This window comes from Sciurus vulgaris, assembly GCF_902686455.1.
Source record: "Sciurus vulgaris genome assembly, chromosome: 14".
NCBI classification, from domain to species: domain Eukaryota; kingdom Metazoa; phylum Chordata; class Mammalia; order Rodentia; family Sciuridae; genus Sciurus; species Sciurus vulgaris.
In genome coordinates, this window is record NC_136475.1 from 66993886 (window position 1) to 67011047 (window position 17162).

The following is a 17162-nucleotide window of genomic DNA, read 5'->3' on the forward strand; positions in this document are numbered from 1 at the left end:
ATTTAAACTAAGGGGGCATATCTTCCCAATTACTTCTGAATAACACTTCATTCAACATAACTTGTACATTTCACAGAATATTTTGAAAAAAACTCACAATCTTAGAAAATGGTACTTATTTTTGCAGGGTTTTCTTCCATATAGATTTGAAAAAATAATTACATTTTACTGATGATTTATTTGTAAAATGAAGCGTGCTGATTCTAAACTTTTTGTTTTTAGTTCAACCATGAAAGCAAAAGTTCCACCACCTCTTCCACCAAAGGTAGACAGGTTTATTTCTTAATTTGAATTCTATGTGTGTATGTATATGTCTGTGTGCATGTGTATTATTATTCTGCCACTTAATTCTGTATTGTAAGTTACTCTAGCTTATTTTTATTTGTGACCCACAAAGAATAATTATGAAGTTGCTAACTGTGATCTAAGATAATTTGATTATTTTTGCCTTTTGAAAATACCCCAACTTATTCTTTCCTAAAGTGAAATAAGTGTTTTGATGGATTAGTATTATTTCACTTGAGTTAGAAAACAAATGTTACTAGAATTATTTTTTCTCAAACTCTGCAGTTTGTTAACTGATCTCTGAGAATGAGCAAAGACTGGTAATTTATCCTCACAAATATTTATTTTTCAGAAGATGATTATAAATTAAAAATACAAAATAAAACAGTAACTTTCAAGAAAATTTTAACAACAAAATCCCTGTGCCAAACAAAATCATCATAAAATATTAAAAGTAACTGCAACTGATAGGTTTCTTAAAGGATAAAATCAGTTAATATAAATAGTGATAATATAAATTTATAAATTCATATGCATAGCACATTTTAATTATGAAATGATTTGGTTTGAAGTTTGAAATCGGAGTAAGTAGAAGCTAGATTGTAAATAGGAGCTAGTATTGGCATCAAATTTATTACAATATTTTTGTTTTCTTTTTTATACCACTGAGAAAAATCTTGATTCACACAAGTAAATGATGCTGTGCTTGCTTGTTTAGCTTTATATTAGCAGAAGTATAGAGATCTGAATTTCAAGGTAATAAGTGCTGAGCAATCTTTATAATACCAGGTAAATTTATAAAAGTAAATAAATTTTCCAATACTTCAACTGACTGGAGTGTTTTTCTTCACAAAAAGTTTTTCAGGCATCCCTTACTGTGGTGCTACCTTCTTTATTTTGAGAACATCTTAATGTGTATCTTCTATCCCCCATCTGAAAGAAAGCATCAACATAAAAACACTGAGTCAGCTAAGGGACACTTTAGATTAGCTTTGATAAGGAGCTGAGCTTGGATTAGTTGTAAGACTCATAATAAACAGATTTGTTTAAATTGGAAGCTATCAGAAGGACTGTTTTTAAGCCTAATTGGGAAGGCTTGAAGAATTAATAAAAAGCCACTTGTGATGGAGCACGCCTGTAATCCCAGTGACTTGGGAGGCTAAGGCAGGAGGATCACAAGTTCAAAGCCAGCCTCAGCAACTTAGCGAGGCACTACACAACTCAGAAAGACCCTGAGTTTTTTTTAAAACATTAAAATCAAAAAAGGGCTGTGATGTGGCTCAGTGGTTAAGTGTCCCTGGTTCAATTCCTGGTACCAAAAAAATAAAAAAGAATTAATAAAAAGACAGAGAGGGTTCAATCCCCAGCACCGCAAAAAAAAAAAAAAGTCAGAGAGCCCACCCACCCTTTTTTTTTTTTTTTTTTTTTTTGCACAGCTGCAAAACTTGAGAAATACATATTAGTGTCCATTTTTAGGATATTTTTAAGATAATAAGATTACCTGAATCATATAGTTAAGTACCCTCAATTCATCTGGTAAACACAATTTGAAATATAACAACATTTACTTCAAGAAAATAATTACATGTTTAATCATTGGTCTTCTTTTCTGTGTTATTTCAGCCTAAGTCCATCTTCATACCACAGGAAACCCATTCTACTGAGGAAGATAATCAAGGAACAATCAAGAGATGTCCCATGTCAGGGAGCCCAGCAAAACCATCCCAGGTTCCACCTAGACCACCACCTCCGCGATTACCTCCACAAAAGCCTGTTGCTTTAGGTAATGAAGAAGGATAAAGTTGGATGTTACCAGGTTTTCATGCTGTGTGATAAAATATAGAGAAAATTTTTCTTTTAAGAAATTATTTTGAATTTCTTTGAGGGAGGAGAGAAGAGACACTGTGGCTAAGGAGATGTTTTTTGATCTTTGTTTCATGATTCAGTGTTTTTAATAAAGGGGTTCCCTATCACCCAGTCCTGAAATATTTTGTCCCTTGCTTATCATTTCTTATTTAGCCTCCCCTCTTTTGGAACGTAGTTTATGCTCTGTCATCATTTAGCTACATTGTATAAGCAATAGAAATTAAACTATGAACAAACAAGGAAGGTTTTTTTTAATTTCCTTTAATCATTTTAATGAAATGATGATCCTTTTTTGCTGTATATTGCATCCAGTTAATACTGAAAAGAGTTGTTTTAACACTATAAAGTTTCTTCTGTCTTACCCATAAGAAAGAATTTAAGAAAGAGCAACCGAGGTTTCTTGGTAACATAATATAAATTGCCCCTTTCATGAAAGTAGTTAATGAATTCAGTATTTCATTTTTGCCTTTTTAAAACAAATAAATATATGTACTTAGATACAACCTGAATTTAAATTCACCTTATGTACCACAAATGGAAGTTTAATTTAAAAACATTGTACATAGGGGCTGGGGTTGTGGCTCAGTGGTAGAGCGCTTGCCTAGCATGTGTGAGGCACTGGGTTCAATCCACAGAACCACATATGAATAAATGAATAAAGTAAAGGTTCACCAAAAAAGGGGGAAAAAAAAAAAAAAACATTATGTATAAAAACTTCTTACTTCAGTATTAAATACTCTGATTGATCTCAAATAAAGAATGAAACTGTCCTAGAGTTAATGCTTTTTTCTCTACTTGATAATTTTCTTAATGAAAATTAATAGTTTGTTAAAATATTTAAACATTTCTTATTGAAGGAAATGGAGTGGGCTCCTTCCAGTTAAATGGTGAACGAGATGGATCTTTATACCAGCAACAGAATGAACATCGAGGCACAAACGTTTCCAGGAAAGAGAAGAAAGATGTACCAGTGGGTATTGGCATTTATAAGCTCTTCTTGTACTTGGTTCTTTTCCACTATTTAGTTAGTTTCACACTTAAACAGTGAAACTGTATCAATTGTATATTTTATATTTGCTATATTGGTATTTTAGTATATTGATTATAACAAGTAGATTATTTAAATCTTTCCAGTGATAATCTTGAATAACATCATTCTCTTATTTAAGTTATTTTGACTGTTTTTTTATTTAATGTATTCTAAAATGGGATTTTCATATTTTGGACTCTGCACAAAACAATTTTTAAAAGTTTCTTATACAGGGCTGGGGAATGTAGTTCAGTGATAGAATGCTTACCTAGCATGCACAAGTGCCTGGGTTTGATCCCTCGCACCACAAAAATGGAAAGAAAAGGGGGAAAATACCTTTTATAGTCTGAAGAAATTAGGGAAACTAAGAATATAAAGAAAGCTATAACTTCCAGGAAAAATTTCTATAGTTACATAATGAGTGATATAGTTGCTCTTACACAAAGAAAAGAGCTAACAAAGGTGAAATATTATCTTTTAGCAAACTTAGATATCATTTCAAGAATGGTGAAATAAGCCTTAGTAGCTACTCCTGTCATGAGTGTTAGATAAAACACTGTGGCATTACTATCAGAATATATATTATTTATTCGGAATCATAAGACATGAAAAATTTTAAACATTTGTAAAGAATTGAATCTTGATCACTAGAAAACATTCATCTATTATCAAAAACATAAAATAACAACAAAAATCGTTAAAGTCCCCAATATCTCAACAAATGTTGAGATGTTTTTGACATTTTTATATTTACAAATATTTATTTTATAGAAATGTTTAATAATCCAATATGTTCATGTGCAAATACGTGTTAGGGTTTTGTACAATAAGCACATCACTAGAGGCTTTTGTGTTATATTTACACAAAGGAAAAAATGTAACACAAAAGCCTATACAGATGGGCTTATGGTACAAAAAAAAAAAAATTCTTTTAAATTTTTATTGTGGAAAATGGCATTCCTTTTTTATAATTCAGTTGGGGCATTTTACTAGGGTTACCCATTACAGTTTGGAAATTTAAGACACTTTTAACAGAAGTGTAAAATGTCCTTGGAGAATGGGTTTTATAAAGTTCTGTCCTTTGACCAGGCCTTTTGACTCTATCAGTTTAAATTTTGGCAACCCTGCTAATGTAGTAGTACAAAAGTGAGGGTGACTACAATACAATAAGGGTTTAATATCCCTTATCCAGAATGCTTGGGATCAGAAGTGATTCAGATTTTGAAAGTTTTTTAATTTTTGAATATTTACATAGACTTTACTGGTTGAGCATCCATAATCTAGAAAACCAAAATCTGAAATGTTTCAAAATCTGAAAACTTGCTTTCAGAAAGTTTCAGATTTTAGAATATTTCAGAATTCTGATTTGGGAATGCTTAACCTGTATATGATAACCTTTGGAAGATGTAAGCATTTTTATATATGACTTTTTTTTTTGTACTGGACTTGAATTCAGGGACACTTTACCACTGAGCTAGCTACATCCCCAGCCCTTTGTATCTTTTATTTTGAGATGGTATCTCACAAAGTTGCTTGGGGCCTTGCTCAGTTGCTGATGCTGGCCTCAAGCTTAAAATAAATTGCTGTGATTACAGACAAGTGCCACGGTGCCCAGTTGTGTAACTTCTTGAAGCTATTTATAGCCAATTCTTTTCCTTAAGTTAATCTGAGAATTAATGACATTCACAGCCTCTCAATTTAAAATGAATTTTTGCTAAAATAAATATCAGATATTTTATATTTGTTTTGGTGCTGGAGATCAAACCCAGGGCCCCACATACTGGGCAGGCACTCTGTGAGCCATACCCCCAGCCCAATATCAGATATTTTAAAGAAAACAATACAAAAACAAAAGTATGTAAATTATTTGCAAAGTAGAATAAGAAGCTACTAGAAACTGGTAGGAATAATGTGATGCTGTACATCCTCAAAAATATGTCTAATGGAAATGCTTAGGGATGGAACCCAGGGCCTCACACATGCTCTTAGGCAAGTACTCTACCTCTGAGGTATACCTCCAACCCAAGATACCATAAAACCTTCATTTCAGAAATGTCAATTTATATTTTATGTCATATATGAAATCAATTAACAGTAGCTTTTTTGTTAACTTTTATAACACTGTTTAAATGATTTTGATTTATATCAGATTGAGGGAAAAAAAATCATTTCTTCAAATGCTGTTATTAAGATTAACCTTGAAAGAAATCGAGACTCGAAAAAACTCATATTGAAGGTATACTATAATCCAAGGATATTCCTTCTCCAGGAGATAGTTTATACGTTGAGAAACATGGCCTCTTTGAAAAATATCTTGAGGACATTGTGGGTGAGCAAATGTTCTACTTTTGCTCTCCCTGAAATTGTCTCTATACTGTGGTCATTGATTAATATACTTGAATATCACTTCAACTGACAAAACATTTTAAACAAGATTAAGATAATCTATAGACTAGGAAAAATAGTTCTAGTTTCAGACAAAATATTCAAATCTAGAATATATGGAAAACAAATAAATAAGAAAGAGACAACTCAATAAAACAATGGGAAAAGATAGTTTACAGAAAAAGTACTTCCTGTTCCTCAGAGGCATGCACATTAATGAGAAACACATGAGAAAGCTTTTTTTTTTTTTTTTTTACTTATCTTCATAATATTGCTGTTGTGATGTGATAGGGACAGGGACCCTCTAAGAGGCAATCAGCATCAGCTAAAATGTAAACACTATAGATCCTGTGTACCAGAAGTTTCATTTCTCACAGAATGCCCTTTCAAAAAACCATTCATGGCCATCCACGAAGCTTGAGTCCTTGGAGAAGGAGGGGGTGCTACTGCTGCTGTGTCCCAGGGACTCCCTGCCAGCCCTGAGCCCTGCCTGGGGTCCACTCTGGAACCCTCTCACTGATGTCTGTGTCTGCAGTGACCCATACCACCTCCTATATCTATGCATACCTGGACTACACTCCCCATATCTGGGCTCTGCACTGCTAGAGTGCTGGGCTCACATTCTTGGTGTGCTGCAGTTGCCACTTACTTGGCCTTTACAGGGCTGAGTTGGTAGGCTGCACAGTGGTCTTCTCTGTCAAAGGCAACTGAAAGTTCCATATCAAAAGAAAATTGGCTGGCACCCCACAGTGCGGTAAAATAAGAAGACTTGAAAACTTTGCCTTTGTATCCAGCTTTCACAAATGTGCATTAGAAGAGATTGAACAAGGCTGCCATTCACATTTTTAACTGTTGATGGGATTCTCCTGCTTTTACAAAGAGATGAGCTGTCCTTAGAAGATTCAGACTTCTTAGAAAAGCTTGTTTTTTTTAACTGAAAAAGAGACTGAAGAAATCATGAAGGAAAGCAAGAAATTTCACCAAATAGTGAATACACAGTTGCCATCATTATGATATCCATGTGGATGTTCAAAGTGTAAGCACAGTTATCCTAAGAACCATGTGGTAAGAGCCATTTGTAGGGTGCTCTTGGTAAGCTGGCCTGCTTGCATTGTGGTGATGAATTTTTGTGAAGGACAGTTAAACTTGCCTGAAAATTATGGAACTCTGTGCCTGTGAGTTACCATGCAGTGTTCCTTATTTCAAATGTGTTGTAGAGCTCTTCTGTTTATTTTATTCTTTTAACCATATAGTGTTCCATGAGTATGAAATTGATAAGATATTAATGATCTTGTTACCAAAGTAAGAAGTGTCACAAGGGGCCCCACTTCTGTGTTGTTTTATTAGCTCAAAAGTTTAAGTAAGATGTTCCTCTTTGTTCCACCTGTCTCATTTCTTTGTTATACTTTAGAAGCTGATCCAAGAATTTCTGCTGGAATTAATGCAAGTGTCTGATTAGATGGCAAATAGTAGGCTGAGACAACCTTCAAGTGATAATGTCATTGTTTTCTTGCTATGTCTTTAGCTTGATTATTAAGATATAGATCCACTTAAAACCAAGTGGCATTAGTTATACTTTCCAAATTGGAAATTATTTAATATCTTAAGGAGAGATGAAGCCTTTCAAAAACAGCAACCTTTATACTCCAAAGTGCTGGTTAATGAAATGTAATTAGTGAGGTATATTTTCAGTATGGAAAAGGATGAATAATATTCTGATTAAAGATGGGAAATAATAGTTAAGACATTAATTCTTTTTCAAGATCTTTGACTATATTATGTATTATACAGTGGATTTCTTATTTCATGACATTTCTCAGTTTATCTACCAGTAAAATAAAGGCTATGATAATGTAAAAAAAAAATCTTACAGTGCATAAGAAAGTTAAGTGGGGGTTTCCACTTTATCATTGTTTTATACAAAAAATTAAAAATCCTCAATATCCAATAACAATTAAGTTATTAAATATATTCTATTCATACCATGTTGCATTAAAATAAATGAAATAGGTCTGTATGACTGATGCAAAATTGTGTTCTAAGACCATTTTAAGGCCAAGTCCAAAAACATACAAAAACATTGTTTTCTATGAGAACATTTATGTAAATATATACCAAAAAGTTTAGAAAGTGAGTTGGACATAGCTCATTGGTAGAACACTTGCCTAGCATGCCTGGTGTCCTGGGTTTGATCCCCCGCACTGGAAAAAAAAGGCGGGGGGGCATCTAGAAAGCTGTGTAAATACATGAGTATATGTAATTGCTTAAAGAAAGGGTACACACCAAACTGGTTTCTGGGGGGCAGGTACTAGAAATAAATGGACTATGGAAGGATTACAAGAAATTTAAACAATTATCTATAATGATTTTTTTCCAAAGAGAATATATTCATGTATTTTATTCAGATAAATGTGATTGAAATAGAGAATTGTAATGCCAAACAGCAGTTTAAAAATATATATATATATATATATATAATCATGTATGTGTTCTTTTTCCAGAAGCCTATTAGCAATGGTCTTCCCCCAACACCTAAAGTACATGTAAGTACAAAATATCAAATAAGCTATTTTAAGACTAAGGACAATGATAAATAATGGCTCAGAAGTGCATCTTAGGTTACATTTTTATCCTGTTTAAAAGAACTTTCATAGCCATGGTGGCGCACACCTATAATTCTAGCTATTCAGGAAGCTGAAGCAGGAGGATCTAAAATTCAAGGCCAGCCCCGGCAATCTAATGAAACCCAGTGTCAAAATTCTAAAAGAGCTGGAGATTTAACTTTGTGATACAGCATTTGCCTAGCATGCTGGAGGCCCTGGGTTCAGTCCCCTAGTACTGCCCCAAAAAACAAAACAAAAACCCTCCTTATTACCAAAAAGATCTATGTTTCCTAATTTAAAATTACTTGATTACATCTAAAAAGTAGTATTTCAAAATGAGATTATGACGAATATTACATGTTAAAGCTCCTTGATTCCAAAATTTGTTGATATCCTGTTTATGGCTTTAAGAAATGTGGAAAAGCCACATAGATTTTCAGAGAGTACAAAATATAGTTATGACATTTTTCTAGTATATTTTCAATTATCAAAAACATGAACTTTTAACTGGACATGGTGACACCTGTGATCCCAGCAGCTCGGGAGACTAAGGCAGGAGGATCACTAAGGCTAAATTGCTAGCCTCAGCAATTTAGCAAGGCCCTAAGTAACTTAGTGAGACCCTGTCTCAAAATAAAAAGAACCAGGTGTGTGAGGTTGCTTAGTGGTAAAGCACCCTGGGTTAAATCCTCAGTATTAAAAAAAAAAAAAAACACAGAATTTTTAAACTAGAAGACATATTGGAGGAACATCTGGCCTAAGTGCTTGATCTTGCCTGTGAGTAAAACTAACATTAAAGGTCCTGGTCACTAAAATCACAAAACATGGAGCCCTAGTCAGAACTTAGATGTCTGACATCACCTTAGTTGGGTTTTATTTATTTTTGTTTTTAGTTAGACCAGGCTGTCCCTTTAAGTTCAAATAGTGTTTCATAATGGATATGTACTGCATTTTCTCTACCCATCAATTAATAGACACTGAGGTTGATTCTATATCTTGGCTGTTATGAATAGTACTACAATAAACAAAAGAGCAGATGTCTTTTCAACATACTGATCTCATTTCCTTTGGGTATGTAATGGGAGTGCTGAATCATATGGTCGAGCTGTCCTTAGTATTAAAATTATATTAAATCAATGTAAATTTAGATTAGTATGGAGAGAATTCTATTTCCATCACTAAAAATCTATAATCTAAAACCTTATGTAACATTTAGATGTCCTTAGTTCTAGTTTTTTACCTCCCACTTCTACTTTTCAGCCTAAAAAACTTTTCATTTCTGCTTTTTTAAATTCGCAAAATATACAGGTTATAAATCATACTTTATAAAGTAAAACCTGTATGCTTTATATTCATATATTATACTTAAATTTTAAATATTTAAAATTATAATTTGAATACTAATTTATAAAGTAAAATATAATTTTTAATATAATTTATATTATATAACATATATATATATACTTATAACAGAAATAAATGTAATAGGCAAACTTGCCATTTGGCTGTAAGATAAAATTCTTACTTCGGGTATGCAGCTTGACAGGGAAAGCTGATAACAGTGGAATGCCAGATAAGATCCAACTATACAAATTAGCTTAAGGTTAGGACTGATTGTTGCCACTTTGATTGCTAGAGGTTAGCAGTACCGTAACAAACATATTTTGTTAGTCATCTTAAAAGGTAATTATTAAGTTTTCTTAAGTGATACAGTTTCTGCCCTACACCATTGGTCTCCTGCCACCTGATGGTATTGCCAACCTAAGTTGTTGTTGTTGTTGTTGTTGTTGTTGTTTGGTACTAAGATCTTTTAAAATATTGATTGGTACATTTCTGTTATTAAAAAGGAAATGTTAAGGTTCTTGTGATTATTTTATGTTAATGTTTTAATCTGTGATAGTCAGCTAGCTATGTGTTCTCGCACATGTTGCCTCCATGTTTGTGAAGAAAGCTTTCCTGTAGTAAGGTGATGCACAGTGTCGTTCTGTTAATTTAGGACAACCTGGCAAATACAGGAGTTTCCTATGGTCACATATTTTTGTACTCTCTTTTCCTCAAATGGTCAGTAATAAATGCAAACCTTATGTATTTAACCAAAATGATAATTTCAAAACTAACATTTTTCCCTTTGAAAACTGCTGTGACTAACACAGCCATTAATTCAGAAATCAAAGAGGGCCAATGGGGGCTGAAGAAAAGACCAACAGACACACATAGAGAAGAAGCTGGGGCCCAGTGGGCAGCCAAACCCTGTTGGAATTTGACTGACCCAGAGCTAGCTCAGCATGTTTATTGTGTAGGTTTCATCAAAAGATTATTTGTGAGAAAGCAGACAGTCTGAAGGAGGCAGAACTGTGAGACATTAGGGTCATCTTGTTTTGCTCAGAATTCTCTATATTTGGGAGTTGGTGACTGAGCAAAAGGTTCCGTCTGATACCCGGAGCCTTTGAACAGTTTCCTAAGGCCAGCATCACCACAGCAACGAGGTCATCTTGACCTGCACCTTTGCACAGGAAGTTCCCAGCACAACGCAACCACCACAAGAGTCAGAGATGTCAAAGAATAAAGCTTTCTAGTGAATCTTACACGGAAAATAACCAGATTGCTCTTTTTTTTTTTTTTCAGACAAAAGAGTCCGTATGTTTTGAGTTTGAAGCACATATGTGAATTTCAAATCAGCTATATTTTTATAATATGAAATTCAGTGATTAATACCATTTTATCATGAAACCAAATGAGAATTTTTTCTCTTTGTGAAAATTATGGTTTCCTTCTTATGAGAGAATATTATATTCTTGATATGAAACATGTAAATGATACTCATATAAGCAAGTTATTAGGCAGAGTGGTTATTGTTATTGCTCTGTTTAGTTGAAAAGATAGAGACAATAAAATATGACAATTTTTTTCTTTCAAGTAAAATCATTATTGTACCTAGAAACTTTGGGCTACCAAAAAATTTATTATAATAGCCTGGAAAAAAATAATATTCTGTAAAAAGTTAGGCTGATGACTAATTCAACACATGTATTTCTGTAAGTTTGAACATTATAGTAATTTCAGAATGTCCTCTGTAGTCTCCCATATTAAAACCAATTGCATTTTACATGTTATATTAAGGACAGTTAATTGTCACTGTCTCATAGAGGTTATTTGTTTTTCCAGATGGGCGCATGTTTTTCAAAGGTTTTTAATGGGTGTCCCTTGAAAATTCACTGTGCAACATCCTGGATAAACCCAGATACAAGAGGTAGTATCATGTGTTTTTATCTGTTACCTAATTTTTTTCAAGTGGGACTATGAAAGCATTTGATTTTACTCATTTCCTGAATATCTTTCTGAAAAATGTGTTGTATAATTTTTTTATTTTAAGGTAGATAAATTTCTTTATACTTTTATAAGTGGGGTGGCATGTAGCATTAAAATTTCACTAGAATCACTGTGTCAATATAATAAACAATATGTTCTATACCGCTCAAATTTTCTCCAGAAACGTTTCTTTTGAGAGAATCTGACTTTAAAAGGGGTCATAATCAAAATAGTCATAATTAGGCTGTGTTCTCTTGCTGTGTCTGTATCTTAGTACGTGTGTATCTGATACACAGAGACATATGAACCTTTTTATATGTATGTGTTTAAAAATGCATATGTGCTCTTACCAAATCTTCTAAAAGTTCAAAGTAGGTACTTTTATTTGGTGGATACAGAAACTGACACAAAAAGATTCATTGTTTCACAGTCAGTTGATAGTAGAGAGCTTCAGTTTAAACCCACTTCTGTCTGACCACACATTTCATGGTTTCAATCTATCAGTACTAGTCCTATATGCTGGGCTGTTTAGGAATTCTCTTAGTCTGAGTTGCTCTCAAAATACTTCAGTTTAGTCTGAAGAAATTCTTGACCTGTTCTTTAATCTTATCTTAAAAATAGATCAGATAGGGCCAAGGCCAGGGTTCTGCTATCTTCCAGGAGATATTGAGTACCCTAGTAGGAACCCAGGTTTAGTTAACTTTTTTTATGCATAGTGATCAGATTCTGGGTTATTTAATGTTAGTGCTCATCCTAGCCTGGAAAAATAATATTCTGTAAAAATATTTTTACCTGTACTCTCTGTTCCTGGTTTACATTCTGAAATGAGTTGTACATGATCCTGTTTTCAGGGGGTTTTAGGAAAAGTAGCTGCAGACTCAGTCACTAGTACCCTCTGATGAGTGAAGAATCTAGCTGGCCACTCCCAAAAACTCTCCTTAAATTTATTTATAACTCAATTCAAAGTATTTACAGTAATTTTTTGTTATATTAACACCTACTTACTAAATGTTAGATTATATAAAAGTATCTTATTTATTGAAATCAGCGAAGTACTTTTGTTATTACAGATCAATACTTGATATTCGGTGCCGAAGAAGGGATTTATACCCTTAATCTTAATGAACTTCATGAAACATCAATGGAGCAGGTATTTTGTGTATCCTTTCATTCTTAAGTTATTGTAAGTAGACACTGGAACAGAAGTAAGTTTCACTTTTATGCTCTGGTGCCTCTTTTATTCATAATACCTTCGTGTAACATGTTCTGTTTACCAGATACTTAAGATAGGGTCACTGGACTAATCCTTACACTTGAGAAGCTCATGATGTACCAGGGAAAACAGACATAAATCAGTAACTAGGGCGCTAAGATTAGATGTCATACTGGGAACAAGTACAGAGTATAAGCCACAAGAGGTAGATGGCATCAGTACCTCCTGGGAGAGGAAGAAAAAGGGGTGTCTGAGGTGGACCTTAAATGACGACGAGTAGAAATTTGCCATCCAGACAGAAGAGGGCAACTGTGGCAGCACAGAGTTGTGAAATAACATGGCAAGTATGAGAAATGGTGACCGGACAGTTGGGAGCACAGGACAGTAATGATAGATGGAGCTGGGTAGCGGGGCAGATGCCAAACCTCAGGGATTCTGTGCCACACTGATGAGCAGCTCTGTTTTAGAAGTATGTGTTTGCTGTGTGGCAGGATGTTGTAGTCAGCTTTTTTGCTACTATTTCTAAAAGACCCAACCAGGGGTTAGCTTTTGGCATTTAGCACCCAGAAACTTGCAAGAATGATGATGATATTAATGACTATAAAAGTTTTACTGTGTGACAGTGTCTGATTTTTAAATTATATTTTATATTATTTAACCCTTATAAAATCTCTGAGAGGGAAATACCATTGCAGTTCCCATTTCACAGATGAGAAAACTGAGGCATGGAAAAGAATAATAACTTGCCAGTCATCTAATAGCTATTCAATGGCTGAACTTGGGAAAAAACCCAGGCAGGGTGGCCTCAGCGTTCATGTGTTTAACTTCACCATACTGCCTCTCTCAGCCATAGCCTCCTCTAGAGAAAGATGAAAGAGCTGAATTGACCAAATTAAGTGACCAGTTCAACCTCGAGGCTTAGGAGAGGTCTCAGTTAACTCCAGGTTTCCAACTTGAGTGACTGAGTGCATGATCTTCAGGGGAGGGACTGATTTTAGATGAACCACAGTGTATTAAATTTGGTCATGTGGTTTTGAGTGCCTATGGGAGGTGTAACTAATTCTCCTTTACCAATAAATATCTCCTTTGCAAATAAAATGGAGAGAGATCTGTAAATGATAATTTCTTCATTACAAAGCATTTCCATGCTTTTTTCAACCTTTTTTAAATCAAATTTTCTAACAGAGTCCTAACTGTGTGATGTACTGTAAATCTTTTAATCTGGAATTGTTATACAATGAACTGGTTTAAAAAGTACATAAGAACAAGGAAAAAGAGAAGAAAAGGATAGTTATTTGTAGTAGTTAGTAAATAATTCAAAGGTGGTAATATTATTACCTATAAAGCGATATCAAAAATATTGGTAACAGGGCTGGGATTGTAGCTCAGTGGTAGAGCGCTTGCCCAGCATGTGTGAGGCCCTGGATTCAATCCTCAGCACCACATAAAAATAAAATAAAGGTATTGTGTCCATCTACAACTTAAAAAAAATATTTAAAACAAATATTGGTCAGACATCATTACCCTATTATACCTTATGATTGCACAATTGTTGTGACTCTGCATCGTGTACCACCAGAGAAATGAAAAGTTGTACTCCATTTGTGTACAATGAATCGAAATGCATTCTGCTGTCATGTATAACTAAACAGAATAAAAATAAATAAATAAACAAATATTGGCATGTGGAACATTTTTATCAAACTAACTTAAGACTCTCAAATGAAAGCATACATCAACCCTAACCAGCCCCAGTCTGCAATGACTTTGTTTCTTAATTGCTTTAGCATTTGAAATTACACTACTAGAGTGTATTTTCTGAGTTAAACATTGCCCTTCAAGGTAAGACATATTTTTTCCTCCCATGGGAAGCCTTTGAGAGTAGAGAATGAGAATATGTAAAATCCTGAATTTTTTCATCTTACTGTAAAATCGATTATTAGTTTGGTTTTCTCTGTACTACAGGGAAAAGAAACAGAGTGGCATAAGTCTTCTAGGACGATGCTCCAAAGTGAGAAAAGGAAGCAAAACAGGATCCTGATTTTAAATTCTTTATCTGCTTTTACTACTTACAACTAACAGTTCTTGAGTACTCACTGTGCACCAGATACTCTTAATGCATTTCCAGGAATATCCTGTTTAATCAACACAGCTCTGTGAAGTATAGGTGCACCATTTTACAGATAGAAACACTGAGACACAAGAGGCTGAGTAAATTACCCAAGGTCACACAGAATCATGGAGAAAGCACATATTTGGATCTAGGCCAGATTTTGAATTTGCCCTTCTTAAATGTTACATTGTTTTATTAAGTAGATATTTTACCCAGAGCCTGCCTTGCTAAAGGAAGTAGACATTACTCTTTAATTAATGAAGTTTTAAAACTTCAGGAGTTTTAAAAATTGGGCTACAAGCAAAAATCCAGAGAGGCAGAAAGCAGAAACGGAAGTGTTGGCCAGAGGGAGCCTCTGCCTGAGACCACAGGTCAAACCCTTCGCTTTTGCGATGGAGGGATCTGAGTCTCAAGAGGCGATCCTGGATGCTAAATCGCAGATCACCAACCAGCTTGTCGATTTTCAGTGGAAACTGGTATGGCTGTGAGCTCCGACAGTTGCAGATCTCTTAAGTATCCTTATGTTGCAGTGATGCTAAAAGTGGCAGATCATTTTGGCCACGTAAAGAACAAGTCCTTTGAAATGACAATTCCACAGTTTAAGAATTTCTACAAACAGTTCAAGGACATTGCTGCCATTATTGAAACTGTGTGAAAACATTATTTGGTTAATAAATTGCTATCATCATCTAAAATAATGGATTTCATCTTCTGTAAACAAATTGCATAAGGATCAAATATTTATTGAATGAAAATTTCACTTTCATTTTTTCATTTTTCTAAATAAAAAGTGAGATAAATAGGGAAAAAAAATCCAGTATGAACTCTTAACACTGGAATAAAACTATTCATAAATATGTTTCCGTTATTCCCTGTGTTAATAATATGAATGAAATTTGTGTTGTGTCTTGATGTTTCATATATCCTTGTATTGCAAAGCCAGTGGGCTGGGCTGTGGCTTAGTGGGCTGGGCTGTGGACAAGTGGTAGGGTGCTTGCGTAGCATGTATGAGGCACTGGGTTCAATTCTCAGCACCACATAAAATAAACAAAGGTCCATCAACATCTAAATAAGCAAAGCCATTTATATTTAGAAATATATAATCGCATTTAAAAAACCATAGATTTGGTAGAAATACTTTTAAAGTATGTGTTTGTATGAAAATAAATCCAAAACCAAAGGTCGAATGATATCGCTAATAAGTGGATGAGGACACATAATGTTAGTGTTAGGGTTAGAGTTAGGGTTAGGGAGGGGGGCAAGAATGGAGGAAGGAAGGTCTGTATAGAGGGAAAAGAGGGGTGGGCGGGGAGGGGGGAAGGGAAAAAATAACAGAATGAATCAAACAACAATACCCTATGTAAATTTATGATTACACAAATGGTATGCCTTTACGCCATGTACAGAGAAACAACATGTATCCCATGTTTACCATAAAAAAAAAATCAAAAAAAAGAAAATAAATCCAGTTCAGCACTGAATTAAATAAAAATCAGCTTCATGCCGCTGCGGTAAAGTGTACTGCTATGTGGTCTGGAATATGTTATTGCCTCTCCTTTTGTTATTACATTTTTCTCTATTAGTTACTCAAGGCCATAAGTAATATCCTTAGAGACCTTGATAAATTTCATCATTCTTTATTCCCTATTCCCTGTCCTCTTCCCAGTCAGGAATAACCTGTAAGGAATTGCCAGAGCAAACCTAAGCTACTATGCTTATTAACTCAGAGTACCTAAATACATACATAAGTGGCTATATAGCCAGTTTGAATCAGAATTGCCAAGTGGTTCTGGTTAGAACAGCTTGCTGGGCCCACCTTCGAAACTTCTGCTTCAGTAGGTGTGGGGTGAAGTCCAAGAACAGGCATTTCCAGCATGTGCCAAACTGACACTTACACTGCTAATCCAAAGACCACTTTGAAAATCACTGATACTTACAATGAAATGATTCCATGAGAATGACTGTTTTCTCCTTTTGAAGTATATTGATTCCCTTTTCTTTGCCCTTAATACTAACCATTTTCAAGCTTCCAGAGGTGCTTCTTAGCTCTTAAGTATTAGATTGCAGTAATAAATTCCATGTGTATGTGTGTGTGTCCTGTATGATTTATGAGTTTTCATCATATTCCCTCTCCACCTTCTTCCTCCTTTTCTCCTCCATACTAAGTTTCCATATCCTGTGTTCCATGACACCCACCACAATCCTTTTTTCTTTATCTCCCATGCATGTGCATATGCCTAAGTAAATACATTTTAGAGCGAGTACCCCAGGTCCCAAGTAAAGGAAGAGCTGATGTTTGAAAATGTTTTATTCCCTGCATAGTTTGGGAGCTTACAGAGTCCTTATCATAAGAGAGAC

At 34.4% G+C, this 17162-nt stretch overlaps 1 protein-coding gene and 1 pseudogene across 7 annotated transcripts in view; both read left to right on the forward strand.

Moving 5' to 3' along the window:
* Positions 1-17162, forward strand: part of MAP4K3 (mitogen-activated protein kinase kinase kinase kinase 3) — a 190596-nt gene that overhangs the window by 150732 nt on the left and 22702 nt on the right. For all 6 annotated transcript variants that reach the window (XR_013759017.1, XM_079109878.1, XM_079109879.1 and 3 more), the window contains 6 exons: positions 223-265; positions 1909-2068; positions 3009-3121; positions 8068-8109; positions 11335-11419; positions 12549-12628. Coding sequence is in view for 5 of the 6 variants with exons in the window: in XM_079109878.1 (XP_078966004.1) it covers positions 223-265; positions 1909-2068; positions 3009-3121; positions 8068-8109; positions 11335-11419; positions 12549-12628 (523 nt within the window). In the remaining variant the exon portion in view is untranslated. The remainder of the gene's footprint in view (positions 1-222; positions 266-1908; positions 2069-3008; positions 3122-8067; positions 8110-11334; positions 11420-12548; positions 12629-17162) is intronic.
* On the forward strand, positions 15131-15611 carry LOC306643443 (COMM domain-containing protein 6-like; annotated as a pseudogene). Its single transcript has one exon. The product of its transcript is annotated as a COMM domain-containing protein 6-like (transcript).